General features: G+C 48.9%; 1 protein-coding gene across 2 annotated transcripts in view; it reads left to right on the top strand.

Moving 5' to 3' along the window:
* Positions 1–14,967, top strand: part of GATA4 (GATA binding protein 4) — a 47,777-nt gene extending 32,810 nt beyond the window's left edge. The window contains exons 2-6 of one of the 2 annotated variants that reach the window (XM_040233205.1): positions 6,417–6,583; positions 7,534–7,659; positions 10,009–10,096; positions 11,881–12,029; positions 13,284–14,967. In XM_040233205.1, the coding sequence (XP_040089139.1) occupies positions 6,417–6,583; positions 7,534–7,659; positions 10,009–10,096; positions 11,881–12,029; positions 13,284–13,466 (713 nt within the window). In that variant the 3' untranslated portion in view covers positions 13,467–14,967. Of the gene's footprint in view, positions 1–6,413; positions 6,584–7,533; positions 7,660–10,008; positions 10,097–11,880; positions 12,030–13,283 lie in introns of both variants that reach the window. The other variant, XM_040233291.1, reaches the window with a different exon arrangement.
* The last annotated feature ends 3,660 nt before the right edge of the window (positions 14,968–18,627 follow it).

Below are 18,627 nucleotides of genomic sequence, written 5' to 3'. Positions count from 1 at the left end.
CAGGAGCTAAGATCCTATAAGCTACATGGTGTGATTAAAAAAAAAAAAAAAAAAAAAAAAAAAAAAAAAAAAAAACTAGGAAGAAAGAAAAAGAAATGTAGTGGGTCACATGTTTCATACAGATTCTTCTCAGCTTCCTTGTTTGTAAATTTCTAAAGCTATCCTGCCCCTCATGGGTCAGGGTTGGATGCAGTGGGTACTCTCTGTGCATCTCCCACGTGCCCTGCCGGGCGCTCAGAGGCAGGCCCCCAGCTCCCACTCCGCAGGGCAGCTCCAGCCCAGCCCAGCAGGAACCGCTTCTGTTTAGCAGGAGCTTCCAAAATAGGTGCTCTAATCCTGCCAGCCAGCCGGTCGCTGCCTGAGCTGTGTCTGCCCTCCCCGCCCAGCTGCCTGTCACCGGCTGGGCCTGACGAAGCCCAGAAGACCGAAGGCTCAGTCGCTGCCCAAAAACCTTGGGATTTGTTTGCTGCTCGTGCCTCAAACCGAGGCGCCAGCCCACGGATAGAGCCTGGCCTGTCAGGAAATCCAAGCACAGTCTCCACTGAACTTTGGATGGGACTCGGGGCTGGGCTTCAGCAGGGGACGTCTGGGTGGGGCTGGATGTCCTGAAGCCCCTTTGGCTCTGTCCCGTCTCTGGGCAGCCCCTCCATTCCACTCTGTTCACCCGGCCTGGCCTCGCACCCACTCTGGCCTTGATTTTGCACCACTGAATTGGTGCTCTGGCCATGGGTAATTTCCATTATGTTTGTGTGTCTTCCCTCCCCAGATAGACTGCAGAGTGACCTGGGACAGCTGAGGATGTGCTGGGGGTGGGCGTGAGGGGTGGGGCTTGGTGATGAAGCCCAGGCTTCCTGGCAATTTGTTGCATTTAATAAAATTATTTGCTTTGAGTTGTGCATCCCCAGCTAGATCAAGACAACTTAGGGCAGAGATTTTTGCCCCAATTTTGCCTAATATGGGCTTCCCTGGTGGCTCAGACAGTGAAGAATCTGTCTGCAATGCAAGAGACCTGGGTCAGAAAGATCCTCTGGAGAAGGGAATGGCAACCCACTCCAGTATTCTTGCCTGAAGAATGCTTGCCATGGACAGAGGAGCCTGGTGGGCTACAGTTCTTGGGGTCACAAAGACTTGGAGACGACTGAGCAACTAACACTTCCACGTTTTACGTTTTGCCTAGTATATCTCTATGTCCAGCACTTGCTTCAAAGGCAAGCGGAGCAGATGCACACACATGGCAGGTATCTGGGCTCTGGTGCCCCCACCAGAAGCACAGGCACCTGGTGCAATCAGCATCTGAGGACTAGGGGAGAGGAGGGTCTCTTCCCTCCCAGCTCTGGCTCAAGACCCAGCAAGTGGTAGCCCCCCTGAAGAGGGAAGGCATGAGGGGCACCTTTGGAGCAGAGCAGAGCCAGCTTTCCAGCTCCAACCCAGCGGCTGGCATGAACGTGGGCAAGTCCATCAGTCTGAGCTCGCTCTCTCTCTCTGTAGGGAGACAAAAGAGCTTTCTCGCAGTACCCAGTGGATGCTGCCAACTATGATCCCAGTCTCTGAGTCCTCTCACTTCTCCCCCACCACCTCCCCTCTCTTCCTCTCCCATCAGCCCCTCTCCCAGCCCTGACTTGCTGGCCAGCCTGTGGGTGGGTTCCCCAAGATTGATGGAGCCGGCCGGGAGAGGTCAGCTCCCAGCCCGTGTTTGCGTCAGCTAGCCATGGGGGAAGTCAGGGTGGGATCCTTCAACCTCCTGGCCCACATTTTTCTTGCAGGCACTTGGGTGGGCGTAGTCTGCCTTAATTCCTAGGCATATCCGTACTATTAATAAATTGGACGCAGAACAAACCAGGCTGGATTTGTGCCCCTCCTTTAAAACATTTTTTTAATTGGGCATGGATGGAAGTGAGGAGTTAAATCCCCAGTCCTGGGGTGAGGGCTCAATTCATTTTCTGCTTTTGGTTGCTAAAATGATCATGAATTAAGAGTTCTCACGAGGAGCAGCCCCAGACCAGTCAACCTGCCTGCAAGTTCACTCTGCCTCTGAGTCTCTAACTGGGTCAAGTCTGAGAGCGATACACCTTACAGTTGAGAAAAGGTCAGATTCCCAAATCCAGCTCTTCTATCTGTTCCCTCTCCCCAAATCCCAGCTCCCAGTTTCTCCCTGGTTGTTCCCACTCTCTCCCAACCCCTCCAGCCCTGACAGTAACCCATCACTGTTATCTCATTGGGTGTTTGCAGACCTCTTTACAGCCATTGTTGTGAGTTTTTTCCCTCTTATTTGCAAAGTACTTTACAACTTCTGTTACAAGTCTTTCTTCTGAATATGGGGTAACACTGACCCGCTTCTGAGAGCTGGATTCCCATTGCCTAAGTGGTTGGTCCAGATCCCAAGATGCCTGGCACTGGGTGGGTGGGGCTTTTGATGGCCATGGCCTTCCTCATTAGAAATCAGGCTGCTGCCCACTTGCCCTCGGGAAGTTCCACCCAGGGCACGTCTATGTAATGAGGCGGTTGTTACCAAGGTTCACACAAATGTTAGTGCTGGTTTGGGGCTCCCAGCCTGTTGCCTCCCACCTCCCCCAGAGTGGGAGCTAAGCAGTAGTGTTTGAACTTTCTCTCCCTTCTTCGGTCCATCAGGATCCTGCTTGTGTCAGATGTAAGAGAATAAAAGGTCCCTTCCCCCATGGCATAGTGGGAGTTGCTGCAAATGATCAAAAATTTTTGTTTTCTTATTTTTTTATCATATTTAAAAGCTAAGCAATTATAACATTTCAGAATGATGCTTTTAAAAATGAAAAAGCCACACAATTTATTAGCCTAATTTAAGAAGCCCCTTCCTGGTGGTCTGAGTTGCCCTCACAGAGTATAGGATGTTTTGCAGGTTGCATTTTTTATTTAACATAGGAGGTAGGCATTTTTCTCTGTCATTAGGTTGTCTTCGTCATAATCATTTACATTTGTGTAACATTCCATTGAGTAGGTCAGATGACAAGATCTGGTAGAAGACTTGGAGACTTTACCCATTTGGAGGTGTGGTAGGTCGTAGGCAGACGTGGTATATTTAGGATGCTTTTAGGAAGCTCGTCCTTAACAGCTTTCCTTTGGCTGCTGTTGTAATGCCTGCCTCTTCAATCTGGGTCAGACTTCTGCGCCTTCTACCCTAGACGAGCAGTCTCTGCCACCATAATACCCAACTTGCTTAAGATATGTGTCCCAGGGCTTTCCTGGTGGATCCGTGGTACCCAGGGCTTTCCTGGTGGCTCCGTGGTAAAGAATCCACCTGCCAACGCAGGACACATGGGTTCCATCCCTGGTGTGAGAAGATCTCACATGCTGTGGAGCAACTGAGTTCATGTTCAGCAACAAGAGAGGCCACTGCGATGAGAAGCCCTTGTATGCCCAGTGCACTGCAACTAGAGAGTAGCCCCCACTTGCCACAACTAGAGAAGGCCCTTGTGCAGCGATGAAGACCCAGCACAGCTCCCCACCCCAATATTTTTTAAAGATACATGGCCCAAATGAGTTCAGTTATACTGTTGTTCATTGCTGATACTCTGGCCCAGTTTGCCCAACCAGGGCATTGATGTTCATAGCTCCTGTGACCTCTATCAGAGTGCTTAAATAGCAGGTACTCAGTAAATATTTGTCAGTGACAAATACATACTTGCCAACCTCCAGTGCCTTTCCCCAGCCTGTAAAATAGTTGCTTGACTGTATAACCCATTCTGTGTGGCAGGTGAGAAGGTGTTTCTAACACAAACCTTGGTGTTGGGTTCTCAACACGTCAGCCTAGTAACCAGCAGAGAGACTGGAACTGCTAGGGGGGCTCCTGGGATGAGACCCTGTCTGGGATGTAAAACAGTTAAGTGTGAAGAGAAAAGGGAATGTCCCCTCCAAAAAAAGAGGAATGGATTGAGAGACCTCTGTGCAGCCTTCTTTAGATGAACCGGAACATAGGAAAGAGGTTGGTTTGCTCATCTTTAAAAGGAGAAGACTGTGAATCTTTATCTGTGAGAAGCGCGTTCTGAAATATTTATGAGTGAAATGGCAGAAAGTCTGAGAGTTTCTTTTAAAAAAAATATCAGGTAGGGAAAGTGGGTGAAGGTATACATGAGACAAGATTGGCCACAAACTGTTGAAAGCTGGATGGTAATTAAATAAAAGTTCATTTTCCCATTCAGGCCACATTTGGGCCTGAAAAAAAAAAAAAAAAAAAAAGAAGAAGAAGAAGAAGAAGAATTGAGTTGTACTGGGTTTGGAATGGGAAGGTGCTGTGGAAAGCCCTCTGTCCAGAGTTAGACCCGAATGACGAGTATCTATTTTGAGGCTATAGCGCCATCTAGTGTTGATTGCAAACACGCTACAAATGAGAACATTGCAAGCGCCTCTCCTTGGTCTGAGGGCCTTTTATGAACTCCCTTGGCCTTTCCAGCCCTCTCACCAAAAGGCTGGGCCAAGGCAGCAGGGCAAGCAGGCAAGGATGGGGTGGCAGTGGTGGGTGGAGGGTGACGTGCAGGTTGTTGACGCCTCCCCCAGGTTTGGGAAAGAAAGCTGAGTACAGGAGTTGTCATGTCATGTGGGGCTCTGAAGGCCAGTGACCTTGCTGGAGGGTTCTCAGTGTGACCTGGGTGCAAAAATAGCCTCTCTTGTGACTGTGTGTGCTCAGCTCCCCAGACTGAGCAAACAGCCCCTCACACCTGCACACTATTGACTCACAGTTACTTGTTTGCAGGTGCAAATGACTGTTTGTGTACCCAGACTTGAGGGCAGGGCCCCCCACCATCCTTTTCTCTCTTAGCTCGTGTTCCCTTAGAGCAGGTTGTGGGCCCACAGAACTGGCAGAATGTGAGACCTTAACCCCCAGGGCAAGGGGGCTAAGTCCTGATGGCAGAGAAAGGTGTTACCCTCCTCCTCAAGTCTCCCCGTGAACTAGAGAAAAATCCACTCTTGCTTCTCGTAGTAGGATGAGAACAATCTGGACACCAGAGTGGCTGTATTTAGGGACAGAAAATTAGAAAGAATATAAAAAATTTCAAAATAGGAAGCAATACTATGGAGTCAGAGAGACTTCTGGGAGTTCTCAGCCAGGCTTTATATAGATAACAGGGAATAAGAAAACTGGCCCAACCTATCTCAGCGGGATGACATGAGTGAAATGTGTCAGTTGTTACATTCTATAGACATTAGGACTTCCTCGGTGGTCCAGTGGTTAAGACTTTGAGCTCCCGATGCAGGGAGCTTGAGTTCGATCCCTGGTCAGTGAACTAGATCCCACATGCTACAACTAAGACCCAGCATGGCCAAATCAATCAATCAATAAATAAGTAAATATTAAAAAAAATTCTATAGACCATGGAAGACAAAGGGGATGAGGAGGGAGAGGCATGTGAGCGAGTGCAGGGTAGTGGCAGGGATGGCCACGTTCCTGTGGACGGGTTCCACTCTAAGGCAACATTGCTCATAATATGCACCTTTGTTTCTTTGTTCCAGTAAGCAACAAAAATGTCAGACTCGGACATAGCATAATCATACAGATATTGAAATGAGAAAAATGAATTCCAACCTTCTCATGCAGGGGAGTTTGAAAATTGCAAGAGCTTTCAAAAAAGAGAGTCCCTTTGGCTCAGTAATTCTATATCTAGGGGAATATCCTGAGAAATAACCAGAAATGCTAAGAGTAGTTTACCGAATGAGCTGTGTCTACAAAAATCAGAAACTGGACAATGACTTAGTAAAAATTCAATGAGAATAAAGGATGGTGCATTTCTGTGATGGGATAATATACACTAACGTTTCTGAAGAATTTCTAATATGGGAAAATGCTTTGATATGAAGTGAAAAGACAGGCTCAAAATGATATGGCCTGACCTCAAGTAGGCACACCTATGTCAATATATGAAGTATTACAAAGGATGTAATAGAACAAACTTAATAACATGGTGATCTTTGAGTTAGAGGATTACATGTGTTTCCTATATTCTTTTTACACATTTCAGCATTTAACTTTCTTGAAGTAAATATTTATTATATTTTTACTGAAAAGGAACTGAAATCTCAATTCTGAAAGGGAAAAAAGAGAAAGAAGGTCTTGAGTGGAACTCAGTGTCGGGTGAGACCCCAGCTCTGAAGGAGCGGGAGGTCCAGGTGCTGGTGGTTTCTGCCGCCCTCCCTTCCTGTTGTTGCAACCAGGGAGAGCCCTGCTGTGTCTGTGATGTCGGCGGTAAAATGTCCACTCCCCAGGACAGGCCTTGGAGCCGGTTCTCCAGGGTGAGGGCAGAGTGAGGAATAACATGGCAGCCCAAGGTGACCCGTCTGCCCCTCCTTGCAAGGAAAGGCCATTGTTACTGTGGTCTCTGGGTTGTCTGATGTGAGATTTCCGGGTGTAAGCAGAGAGCTAATCCTCTGTGTTGCTTCCCACCCAGTAGATATGTTTGATGACTTCTCGGAAGGCAGAGAGTGTGTCAACTGTGGGGCCATGTCCACCCCTCTGTGGCGGCGGGACGGGACGGGACACTACCTGTGCAACGCCTGCGGCCTCTACCACAAGATGAACGGCATCAACCGGCCCCTCATCAAGCCCCAGCGCCGCCTGGTAAGCCAGGGCCTGGTGCCGCGTGGCCAGGGCAGGGGGCAGGGGGCTTGCGTCTCTGCTTCTCTCAGCTCCTGGCTTCGGGCTCAGCCTCGGTGGGAAGCTCCTGGTTTCGAATCTGGGGGTTTCAAGTTATCTTTCAAAGAAGGTGCAGGTTGAAGGCTTGGGTGGGTGGCAAAGAGTCATTTCTTCCACCTTCAGTGTTAGTTTGAACTGTGAGGATGGTCTGGCCCGTTTAGTTCAACCCCTTAACTATGCAGAAGTGAAAAGTGGGGCTATGCCTTGCCTGCATTGTGTGGTGTGTCTCTTGTGCTCACGTCAACCCCATGAGGAAGGCTGACTCTTCTTTTTTATGTTGTGACTTACTCAGTTTTCAGTTGATCCGCTGACAAACCCAAAGATCCTGTGAGGGTGTGCTGGGCCCTGTGGCTGGGGAGGAGATAGAAGCAAGTTTTGGCTCCTAATTTCCTGGTCATTTCTACCACGATTTAATTTTGACCAATAGCTTTCACAGATATTAGGGAAGGAAGAACACAGGGGATAAACCGTGGTGCTTGCTTCCCTCTCTAGAAGTCATTGTTTGAAGTCTCTGGGATACAGTAATTGTCAACTCCCACCCCTGAGGCCCAGGTTAATTCTAATTTGGGGAGAAGTTTTACTGCCTACAGTGCTCAGTGGTTGCTGGGCTCTTCCCTGACGTGAGTGACTGATAATGTCGCTGACGCAGCAGAATGACCAGGATTTGCTGTCTCCGGCAGCCCAGCCCTCGGTCCCATGCAGCCGTGAGAGCCTGGGGCACCCGATTCCCAGCATCCGGGCATTGCAGCATCGGAGCATTCCTTGCGGCGGCGGCGAGCCTGAGACTCGCGTGGCCGCGCCCCGCGATTGCTCCTGGTGAAGCAGATGCCACGGCACCTGCCTTGGGCCTGAAGGCTCTGTCTCCTGTGTTGCAGTCTGCCTCACGCCGAGTGGGCCTCTCCTGCGCCAACTGCCAGACCACCACCACCACGCTGTGGCGCCGCAACGCCGAGGGCGAGCCAGTGTGTAATGCCTGCGGCCTCTACATGAAGCTCCATGGCGTAAGGCTCCCTCCGCACCACGTCCCGCGCTCCGCAGCTTGGGTCTCATCCCTCTTCTTCCCCACAGATCATAATTCATTGTCTCCTTACATATACTTAAATCTGGAGGTCCAGAGACTGTCTTAGAGCAGTCTATTAAGGCTGCTGTAACAACGCCCTAGCCTGGGCAGCTGGGGTCTCCTGCACTGCAGGTGGATTCTTTACTGACTGAGCCCCCTGGAGGCCCACGGGGCAGCGTGCGTGCGTGCGTGCGTGTGTGTGTGCGTGTGTGTGTGTTAGTCATTCAGTCATGTCCGACTCTTTGCAACCCCAGGGACTGGAGCCTGCCAGGCTCCTCTGTCCAAGGGGATTCTCCAGGCAAGAATTCTCCAGGCAAGTTCTCTGGAGTGGGTAGCCATTCCCTTCTTCCGGCGATCTTCCCTACCCAGAGATCTAACCCAGGCCTCCTGCATTCCAAGTGGATTCTTTACTGTCTGGGCCACCAGGGAAGCCCTCCTGAGCAGCTTAACCAACAAGAATTAATTTCTGTGGTTCTAGAAGCTGGAGGTCTGAGATCAGAGGCCAGATTAAGGGAGGCCCTCCTGTCTGGTGGCAGACTTCTTACTGTGTCCTTACACGGTGGAAGGGGCAAGGATGCTGTGGGGTCTCCTGTATAAGGCCACTAATCCCATTCATCAGGGCTCAACCTCATGACCTCATCACCTTCCAAAGGCCCCACCTCCTAACACAATCACCTTGGACTATAGGTTTGTGAACATATCAGTTTGAGGAGGATACACATTCAGACCATAGCAGAGACATTGCTAGGGAACATCACTTCCATCTTTAATACTATATAAGTCTAATTCCCATTTTACCGATGGAGAGACTCAAAAGTAGTCTGTATATGTGGTAGTATGATATATAACAAAGGTAACAATTCAATGGATAAAGAATAGCTTTTTAAGAATGCTTGTATTGACACAGTCTGGAACACAAAAATGAAACTTGGCCTCTACTTCCTACCAAGACCAAAATTAAACTTGGATGTATTAAAGATATAGAATGTAAAACCTCTTTAAAAAGGGACAGTAAAAATACTAGAAGAAAATGTAGAGGGAGAGGTTATATAACCTTGGGGATGGGAGGAGAACTCTTCTTCAGCAAATTTTCAAAACTCTTAAGCCATAAAAGAAAAAGATATATTTGATTGTATACTGATTCATATTAGTATATGGGAAAAGATACCCCAAGAAAGTACAACCAGGGGGTAAGGGGAGAGGGAAATGAGGAGTTCCTGTTTAATGAGCAGACAGTTCAGTTTTGCAAGATGAACGTGTTCTGGAGATGAATGGCGGAGATGGTTGCATAGCAGTGTGAATATGCTTGAGTGTTGAACTATACATTTAATAATGCTTAAGGTGGTAAATTTTATGTGGCGTGCATTTTATGACAATGTTTTTAAAGTACGAATGTGGGTGGGGGTGCACATGAGGGCAGGATTCTTCTGAAGTCAGGATGGTGTTCAAGAAGGCTCAAGGTGGGCAGACGGGAGGAGGGCTGGGAGGGAAGGATGCTTTCCTCCAGAGGTGGAGGTGCTGTCTCATCTGACTAGGTTGACTGGAAGGCAGTTCAAGTTCACATATGCTGCTGCCCCCTTTTATTTTTCAGCCACTCTGGTGGCTTAGTTCTCTGACCACAGAATGAACCTGGGCCCTTGGTAGTGAGAGTGCAGAGTTGTAACAACTGGACTGTCAGGGAATCCCCTACACTTCTTTCTTTAACAATTCCATGTTCATGTCTCAAAAGAGGTTGTGGCTTTTCCTTCGGTATTCGCAGGTGTGGCCTGTATTAGTCCCATAGGAGAGGCTAGCATAGTCCAGGGACTGAATGATTTGGTTGGCCAGGCCTGAAAGAACCCAGATGTAGGCAAGGCACACTATTTTCAAATACTAGAAAGAGGACCCTGCCAGTCTGCCACTTTCCCTCCCCCAATCCAAGGCAGAGTTCAGTGTTTTTATTTTTCTGTTTTCCCACATCACCTATAAATCTGGTTATTTTCTATTTGTCTGTCTTTCCCAACACACTGTGAACTCTATAGGCAAGAAATGTGTCTTTAAGTCTGTTTCCCCAGGGTCTAGTACAGTATCCCAAAATGTAAGTGTTCAACTCATCTTTTTAATAGAATTGATTTCTTGCTCAAAAGGAATTCCAGGTCTGATTCACTTAGACTCAGTCCCAGAGTTTGTAGAGGAATTGTACAGATCTGGCCTTCCTAGTGTGCATTGGTGTGTGTGTGTGTGTTGTGTAAATACTGTCACAGATCATGTACAACTGGAAAACCATGTGTGTTGACTTGCAACCTCTTAGGTCCCCAGGCCTCTTGCAATGCGGAAAGAGGGGATTCAAACCAGAAAACGGAAGCCCAAGAACCTTAACAAATCAAAGACACCAGCAGGTGAGGAAAAGATCTCTGTGTAATTCTGTGAATAACTCAGTAGCCCTCAGAGTGAATGAGCATCGTGTGTGCTCAGGTGGGCCAGCCCAGGCTGCAGAGGTGTAATGAAAGCATCGTCCATTCCCCGCCTTTCAGGACAGAATGAATAACTTAGTGCAAAAGTAACATTGCATTGGAATGTATTGGGAGCTTTTAAAGCAAGCTCAACTCTTGTCATGGCCTGATTTTTGCCAGTTACAAAGATTGCAGAGGTCCAGCTAGACTGGTCTCGGAGGAAAAAGGAAAATTACTCAGTCCCTCCATCTTTAGTGCTGCAGCTACTCAAGAAGTCAAGTCCTTTTGGTTCGCTTTGGGCTAAATGGGGTCAAGAAACACAGGGCCCATGAGTTGTGTTCAGTTAGATTTGGATATTGATTTGAAAGCTAATGTATAATTAACATTGTGTGTATTTTGTGCTTTATAAACCTCCTTCACAAATACTGTCTCCTTGATCCTTAAAGACCCTCACTAGACCCCATTTATGATCCCCATTTTACTAATGAGCAAGCTGAGGCTCAGAGAAGGCAATGACTTAACAAGGGTCACATAGCTGTGAATGGGTAGAGCTGGAATTAAAACCCCTGTGGTTTCACTTAGGAAATATGGATATTCTGTTCAATATACATTCTTCCTCTCAATTTCTAGATTCAAGATGAGGACTACTTAGATCCCCTACCAAGAGCATTCCCTGCTTGACTGACATGTACACACAGCTATGTTTAAAATGGATAACCAACAAGGACCCACTGTGTAGCACAGGGGACTCTGCTCAATGTCATGTGGCAGCCTGGATGTGAGGGAAGTTTGGGGGAGAATGGACACATATATATGTATGATTGAGTCCCTTTGCTGTCCACCTGAAACTATCACAACATTGTTAATCAGCTAAACTCTAATACGAAATAAAAAGTCTAAAAAAAAGAGCACTTCCTTCTCAGTCAGTACCACTGTCAAAGATTTTACTGGAAAATGTGGCAGGGGCAGAGAAAATAAGTCAGCTGATCTGATGGAAATTTTATCTTCTAACGTAAGGCCTGACAAGTTCGGATGACTTTCCCTGTTCCACTACTGAGAACATGACTGACGTGCTCCTTTTCCGGGTTCCACGATGGCTTGCCCCTTCTGGCAGTCACGTATTATTAGAACGTGCAGTGTCTCATAGCTGGTCCTCGGCCTTTTCCCCTCTTTGCACACTGTGTGTATGTCCAGCACCTTCCCCTGGGAACTTCGTCTCTACATGGTGGAGTCCTGGAGGATCAGGTGTACGATCCCCCATCCGAAACTCCAAACCCAGGGAGCTAGATTTGGCAGCAAGACGTAATCTGAACTGACACAGGCTATTTATAATCTTTATTTATCCCATGTGTGAGTATTCACATTTTGCTGGAGACCTATTAATGTATTTAATTACTGGGTGTTGTCCCAGACCCTGCCGCAGATATTCTATAATATACAGGTCTTGCCCCATTTAAAATCCAAAAGTTTTGAATCCTGAGACATATGTGGCCCCAAGGATCTGGGGTAAGGGGGGATGAGCCAGTCATCTGAAGAAGTTCCCTTGAAATTCTGCTGCTCCTTCTTCATCATGAGAACGACCACCCTGCCCTGATGAAGGGTGCTGCTGCTTCTCTCCCCAGCAAGCGTAGAGAGAGCCATTAGCGCTAATCTGCCCTGGCTGGCTCCAAGGGCCATCATCCGTGTGTCCCGGGCCCTGGGCTGGGTGTCCTGACTCTGCCTTGTTCCAGGTCCCTCAGGCAGTGAGAGCCTCCCTCCCACCACCAGCGCTTCCAGCAGCTCCAGCAGTGTGGCCGCCAGCAGCAGTGAGGAGATGCGCCCCATCAAAACAGAGCCCGGGCTGTCATCCCACTACGGGCCCAGCAGCTCCCTGTCGCAGGTACTGCCCGTCGGGGAGTAGACTCCAGGTGGCCAGGCCCCCAGCCGAGGCAAGGAGCTGTCCACACAGGGGTATATTTCAGCATATCTGATCAAGCTACAACGATGTGGATACACAACCGTGATACACTCTGTGCCACGCTTCCCTGGTGGCTTAATGGTAAAGAACACGCCTGCCAGTTGCTGAAGACGCAGGTTCGATCCCTAGGTTGGGAAGAACCCCTGGAGAAGGAAATGGCAACCCACTCCAGTACTCTTGCCTGGGAAATCCTGTGGACAGAGAAGCCTGTCAGGCTACAGTCCAGGGAGTTGCAAAGAGTCACATACGACTTAGTGACTAAACAGCAACACCTGTGCCAGGGCCAGTGAAGACGGGCTGGCACACAGCATGACTGCAACCCGAATCAGACTGTGGGCTCGCTGGGAGAAGCGGCGAACCCATCGCAGGCCTTGGGAGGCAGAATGGGGCTTTCTAAGCAAGTCTTTCTCCTCAGTGAGGGTGGCTTGACCTTGACGGTGGGTAGATTTTAACAGGAGAATGAGGTCCCTCCTGGCCTGTAGAAGCTGCAGCGGGCAGGGTGAGAGGCTTGGGGTTGATGAGGGGTCACAGGCAGGATGCTATTGTAATGAGAGCTGGCTGCAGGTCCAGCTTCACACATGTGTCCAGAGATGGGCCAGCGGGACCCTCATGTCCCTCTGTCAGATATGATGGCAACCTTACTCCTCCACCCTCTTCCCTCTGTGGCTCCCCAATTTGGGACCAGAATCCCTCCAAACTTGGTCATAGTCTCCCATTAACTGATCTCTTCTCTTCCTGTACTTGAGGTGAGCATGTCCTAATGAGCTTTCTGCTGTCAGAGTGAAGAGAAACTGGTCCTGTGGGACCAAGAGAGCCAGGAGCCCCTTCTGGGCAGGGGGGAATGGCTTCTGTTTGGAAAATAGACATCGATGGTGCTAAGATTATAGAAAATGTCTGATGCAATCATCAAAGGCGTCTGAGAAACCAGAATAGTCACAGAGTTACCGGGTCAGTGCTCAGAAGCAGCTGGTCAGTCAGGAAGACCCCTTGCCTCTCATACCTCAGGGGTCATGGGGCCAGCAGTGTGGCATGGTACCTCTCCTGACCTTGTCTTTTGACCCTGTCCTCTGGTCCCCTTCCTGGGGTGGGAGTCAGCCTGGGCACAGCTACAGAGCAGGGCTCCCCTCTCCGGTAAGAAGGATCCCACTGATAGTATCTTATACCTTTCACTTTCAGACGTTCTCGGTCAGTGCGATGTCTGGCCATGGGTCCTCCATCCACCCGGTCCTCTCCGCTCTGAAGCTCTCCCCGCAAGGCTACGCGTCCTCTGTCAGCCAGTCACCACAGGCCAGCTCCAAGCAGGACCCTTGGAACAGCCTGGCCTTAGCTGACAGTCATGGGGACATAATCACTGCATAATGTCACCCCTTCCCTCTTCGGATTCCTGCCCGGACTTGGGGACACGGGGGACAGCAGAGATGAGGCTCTGGGCTCCAGGGTGCCGGCCTGCTCTGTCTGGGAATGACTCCAGACAACAACTGGGAAGAAACTTGAAGTCAATGATTTGCTTAGGGGATTTTAGCGCATACCTTCTTAAGGTGGGGGACTGGAGAGCTCAGACTCTGATCAGGAGGAGCCCACCCCCTTCACTAGGAGCACACTTCAGCCCCTCCCACGGAGCTGCAGACTTTTCTCATTTTCCTGCCCCATCACCCCCGACAAGAGACGAGAAGTCCTTCTCCCTTGTTTCCACCACTGCACCCAAGATGGTGGCCTTTCCACGGTGCTGCGGGCACAGGGGATCCCAGGGCATGTAGAGCGGGCATCTGTTGTTGGACGGCCCCGCGGCCGGTCCTGCCCTTGGCCAACACTCCCCTTCGGGCTCAGTGCGCCCGCATCCCTCATATTGAATCTTGACTCCAGAAACACTGCGTGTAGGGCCAGTGTTACCAGATGCTGCGTGGGGAGAGTGGCTTCCGCAAACTCGCTACCTGGCAACCTCGTCTCCCTGCAAGTTCCTTCCGCGGCTCAAATCGCTCCTTCTCTTCACCCCCGCCCTCCTCGAGGCCTCTGAAAAGAAACGCCCCTCCGCTGCTCTCGGTGATTCTGCTCAGCCTGCAGTTGGAACTAGTCCCCGAATCCTGCTTCCGCCCCATCACGCTCAGGGGGGTTCTTAAGAACAAAAAAGGTTCTGCTGCTGAAGCGAATTTGACTAGCAGTCATCTAAGACTTGAGATCCTTCTGGACAGGATGTCTGGTGGACGGCCTCCCCCAACCAGGCTGGGGCTGCGCTGCGTGGGGCGGGGTTGTTGGCCTGGAACTTGCGGATGCGCTGTGGTTCCCTGGAAACGCACCTGTTGCCTGGGCCGCGGGCCGAGTCCGTCCGAGGGGCGCGCACTGCCTGCACCCGCGTCCTTTCTCCAGCAGAAGGCGTCTGTCCAGGAGGCAAAAATGCTAGGGATTTTCCAATATGTATTTAAACAAACACAGCACAACTCATGGAAGAAAGACGTCGAGTGATGAGAGAAGATACAAGGGCGCGAGGGGGCGCCTACCGCCGCTTCGGTTCGGCAATCGGCCTCCTTTCCGCGTTCCTGTCTCTACTCTCTCCCCGTGACCCGGGGCTCGCGAAGTTGCTGCCTTCCGTGCCTTGGCTGCCAACAGAGTGTAGCTGACTGGCCTTCCTCTGTGCTACTCCACAAACACCCAGCCCCCGCCCCGCAATCCTCCCAGCGGTAGCAGAGTTATCTTTAAACCCAAGATCTGTTTTAATCATCATTTACATCGGCTTTCTTTTACGAAAGCCGCTCCCCACCCCTTGTATACCCTTCCCTAACCCACAAAACTGCTAACGTTGTCTTAAGGTGAAATGGCTGTAAAATCAGTATTTAACTAATAAATTTATCTGTATTCCTCTTTCCCTTCTCCTCCTCCCTCCGCGGTGTTTTCTAAGAAGTTCACTGCTGCCCGTTGCAAAGCAATCCTGAGCCACCGAGGCCCCTTTGCTGAATCACTTCTCTGTCCATTCCTTTTGGCAGTTGGCCGAGACTTCCTCTGTAGGTGCCGGGGGTTAGTGACAAGGACGTGCATCCGAGCCCTGCTACTGACTAGTCTGTGACTCTACAGGTAACCTCTAGGTTTGGTTTCCTAGGGCGGGTTGAACCAACCCTTAACTGAAGTTCCTGTGGCCTTTTAGAAGTTGCCGCCCCAGGAAGGGGGCCGTTTCTAGAGCTGCTGGCAAACACTGGTAGCTGAAGTGTGAAGGAGAGCTTCGAGGTAGTACTCACCAGTCCACCTTATTTTACAGTATGTACTGGAGGGTCACACTGAGTTGTTTGCCGTCTTCTCCATTATGGTTTAATCCAAACAAGCCCCCCAAGGGTTCCATACCAGTAGGAGAGGAGGGGAAAAACCTTTCCTTTGTCCATTTTGTCTTCACTTAGGCTTACAGACTTGCTTACTTGCTTCATCTTAAAAGTGGAGTGGGGTTGAGGGGGGTAACTCTAAGGTTTGTGGAAAAGAACCCAGACAGGCAAATCCGCTCCCACTCAGAACTGTTGGTAACAGCTTCCTGCCTCTCAGATGGCTTATACCCAGTTGGTAACTGAAGGTCTTTGACCTTTCACAGCACCCGTGTTATTTTTTGAGCAAGTGAGGATAAAAAACTATAACAAGCATTCGATATAAAATTGGAAAAGCCTTTAAACTGGCTATGAAATAGCCAAAGCTATTCAATGCATCTACCATCCAGAAAGATGAGTAATTGATAACTCTGGCAAAGAGTAGCAAAAAAGATTCAGAAGCAAAAATAAACCTACCAGGATTTATATTAGCCTTGGGGAAGATGTGTTTTCTGATGATGAAGTCTTAGCTGAAAACATTTTTGCCACTTCCCTTTAGGAATGGCTTTCAGAGGATGGATATATATATATATATATATATATATATACCTTCACACACAGTTCCAGAAGATTGACCTCATTCCTTATATGGTCATAACTTGTGCTTTACCCTAGATGGTAAAATCCAGCTTTATTCATCCTCTTTGCTCACCAGACTGGGTTGATTTTTCAAATCAAATGTATCCTTAAAAGAGGTCAATAATAATGTTAGTTGCTCAGTCGTGTCCGACTCTTTGCAACCCCAATGTCTGTAGCCTGCCAGGCTCCTCTGTCCATAGAATTCTCCAGGCAAGAATACCGAAGTGGGTTGCCATTCCCTTCTCCAGGAGATCTTCCCAACCTGGGTCTCCTGCATTGCAGGCAGTTCTTTTACCATCTGAGCCACCAGGGAGGCCCCAGGAGGTCAAGAGGAGGTCAAGTTGCTACCAATCAGGATATTTGAAAGGAGGCAGTTCCCAGATGGTTGGAAAGTGGCTAGAAGAAGGATGGGGAGGTGGGGGTGGGAGATGGACTCACAACGATGGTGTCCTTAGAATAAGTGTCTGCCCTAATATGGTGAGTGCAGCCCCTGGGGGGTGTTTGTTCAGGCTGAGACATCCCTCATGGTCCCTTTCAGGCTCACCCCTCACTATGACAAAAATTTTGAAGTGCAGATCAAATCATTTTAACACTCAGGAGCATCAGTCCTTAATATCTGACTTTTCGATACCTTTAGGGGGTAAATAGTCGGACATGACTGAGCAAATTCACTTTGACTTTTCACTTTCATGCATTGGAGAAGGAAATGGCAACCCACTCCAGTATTCTTGTCTGGAGAATCCCAGGGACGGGGAGCCTGGTGGGCTGCCGTCTATGGGGTTGCACAGAGTCAGACACGACTGAAGCGACTTAGCAGCAGCAGCAGCAGTAGATTTAGCCATGATTTTGTGCTTCACCCCAGATGTTTGGCTTGGGATGAGAGTAGTGAACATGAGTTTATATTCACTGAATGTGCACCAACTAGACCTGGGCTGGGGATTATTTGATGCCCCCTCTTCCAAGCCCCCAGAACTTACTGATGTGGACACTAGTGCACGAGAAATTCAGTCATTTGGCAAGCTGCTGGTGGAGTGGAGGTGACTGGTTTTCAGTTTTTAAAATCATCTTCTGATACTGGACACTACTCTTCAGATTACATCCTTGTCTTACTTGAAGCTGGAACACAAAAAGCCTCCATCCTTAACAACACAAATAGGTATCTTCCCAGAACCAAGGACGAGGCTTAGAGCTTCCAAGTGTAGCCCGGGAAGTGGAATCCGTGCTCCTGGGGACTCGGGGCCCTGGACACTGTTCCTTTCGGTTCAGTAACTGAGCCTCTGTTCTGTAGCCTCCTGGGAGCCCAGCTGCTCTGTGCCAACCTGGCTCCTGTGCGATTATTATCTCCCCTCCAGTATCTGTGGCAGTCCAATTTGCAAAAAGGCATCAGTGACAAGGAGAGCTAAATAATCCAAGCCAAGATGGCACTAAAGCAGGCCTAGGTTCTCAAAGTCCAGTTTTCTTTGGGTCTTTGCATGGCTTGAACACTGGCTGAAGCCTGGAAAATTGTGGGCTCAGTTGTACAGAGAGAGGGGCAAACACATACAGGTGTGCTCTGGGTTCACAGGAACAGAGGACACAGAAAAATCCTGTAAGGTGCCTGCTGGTGCTCTTAGGCCCTGACTTAGAGGTGGTGTCAGGAGGTCTTCAGAAGGATCCAAAGAGGAAGCATCTCCAGCGAAGGCTGATAAATGAGAACCCCCGTCGCCCCCCATAACACACACTCACACTGCATCCCCGAGCTGTGTGGTGACTGCCTTCTGTCTTACAGCTGTGGTGGCCCTGCTTCACCTGAGAAATAAACATGACCGCATAGATTTTTAACCAGAGGCACATGAACTTCAAATCACTGGGTGGCTTCAGTTTCCAAATCAATGAATCTCTGACAGCACGGAGTTCATCCCGATGAAGTTCAGTACTAGTAAATGATACCAGTGAGCAATACAAATAGACCCCTCTTACAACAAAGATATTGTAGTCTCTTGTGCTGCTCCTCTTTTAAGATAGATTTAGTCCCTGCTAAAAAAGATTTAGTCCAATGAAATGGGTTGTAATTAGAGATGTGAAACATTTAGATTTTTTGTTCCTCTGTCCTTTTCCTTTACAACTCATGAAATTTTTTAAAAAAATGAAAATTTCATTACTTCTAGCGTTCTTAAGACTTTGGGGCTGGGATGTGGGACAAAAACGGTAAGACTGAAATAACCGAATCCTAAATAGGATTGTTGTTCTCTGCCGAACAAAGCAATGAGTGATGCCAGATAATGTGCTTTAGAATGTAAAGTTGTCGCTTCGTTATTCAAAGAATCCCCAGACTTCGCTGTAGGGATGTGACCTGGAAACACTTTCAGGAAGTCTTCTGGTCCAGCCCCGCTCAATGACATCCTTGCAGAATTCCTTAATGTGGCTTCCAGCCTGACCACAGCTAGTTTCCCCATTCCGCCCTACCCCTGCAATAGTGCCCATATTTTGAAATTATTTTGCCTGCATAGTTATTGGGTTTCTCCTCACTTTAGATCAAAACCATAACCACATATAAATTACACTTCAATTTTTAAAGAACAAAAAGCATAACTGCTCACCTCTGCTGACAAGTACTACCA

This window comes from Oryx dammah, unplaced genomic scaffold, assembly GCF_014754425.2.
Source record: "Oryx dammah isolate SB20612 unplaced genomic scaffold, SCBI_Odam_1.1 HiC_scaffold_1, whole genome shotgun sequence".
NCBI lineage: Eukaryota > Metazoa > Chordata > Mammalia > Artiodactyla > Bovidae > Oryx > Oryx dammah.
Note: the sequence above shows the minus strand (reverse complement) of the source record. Positions and strands in the feature narration are given on the sequence as shown.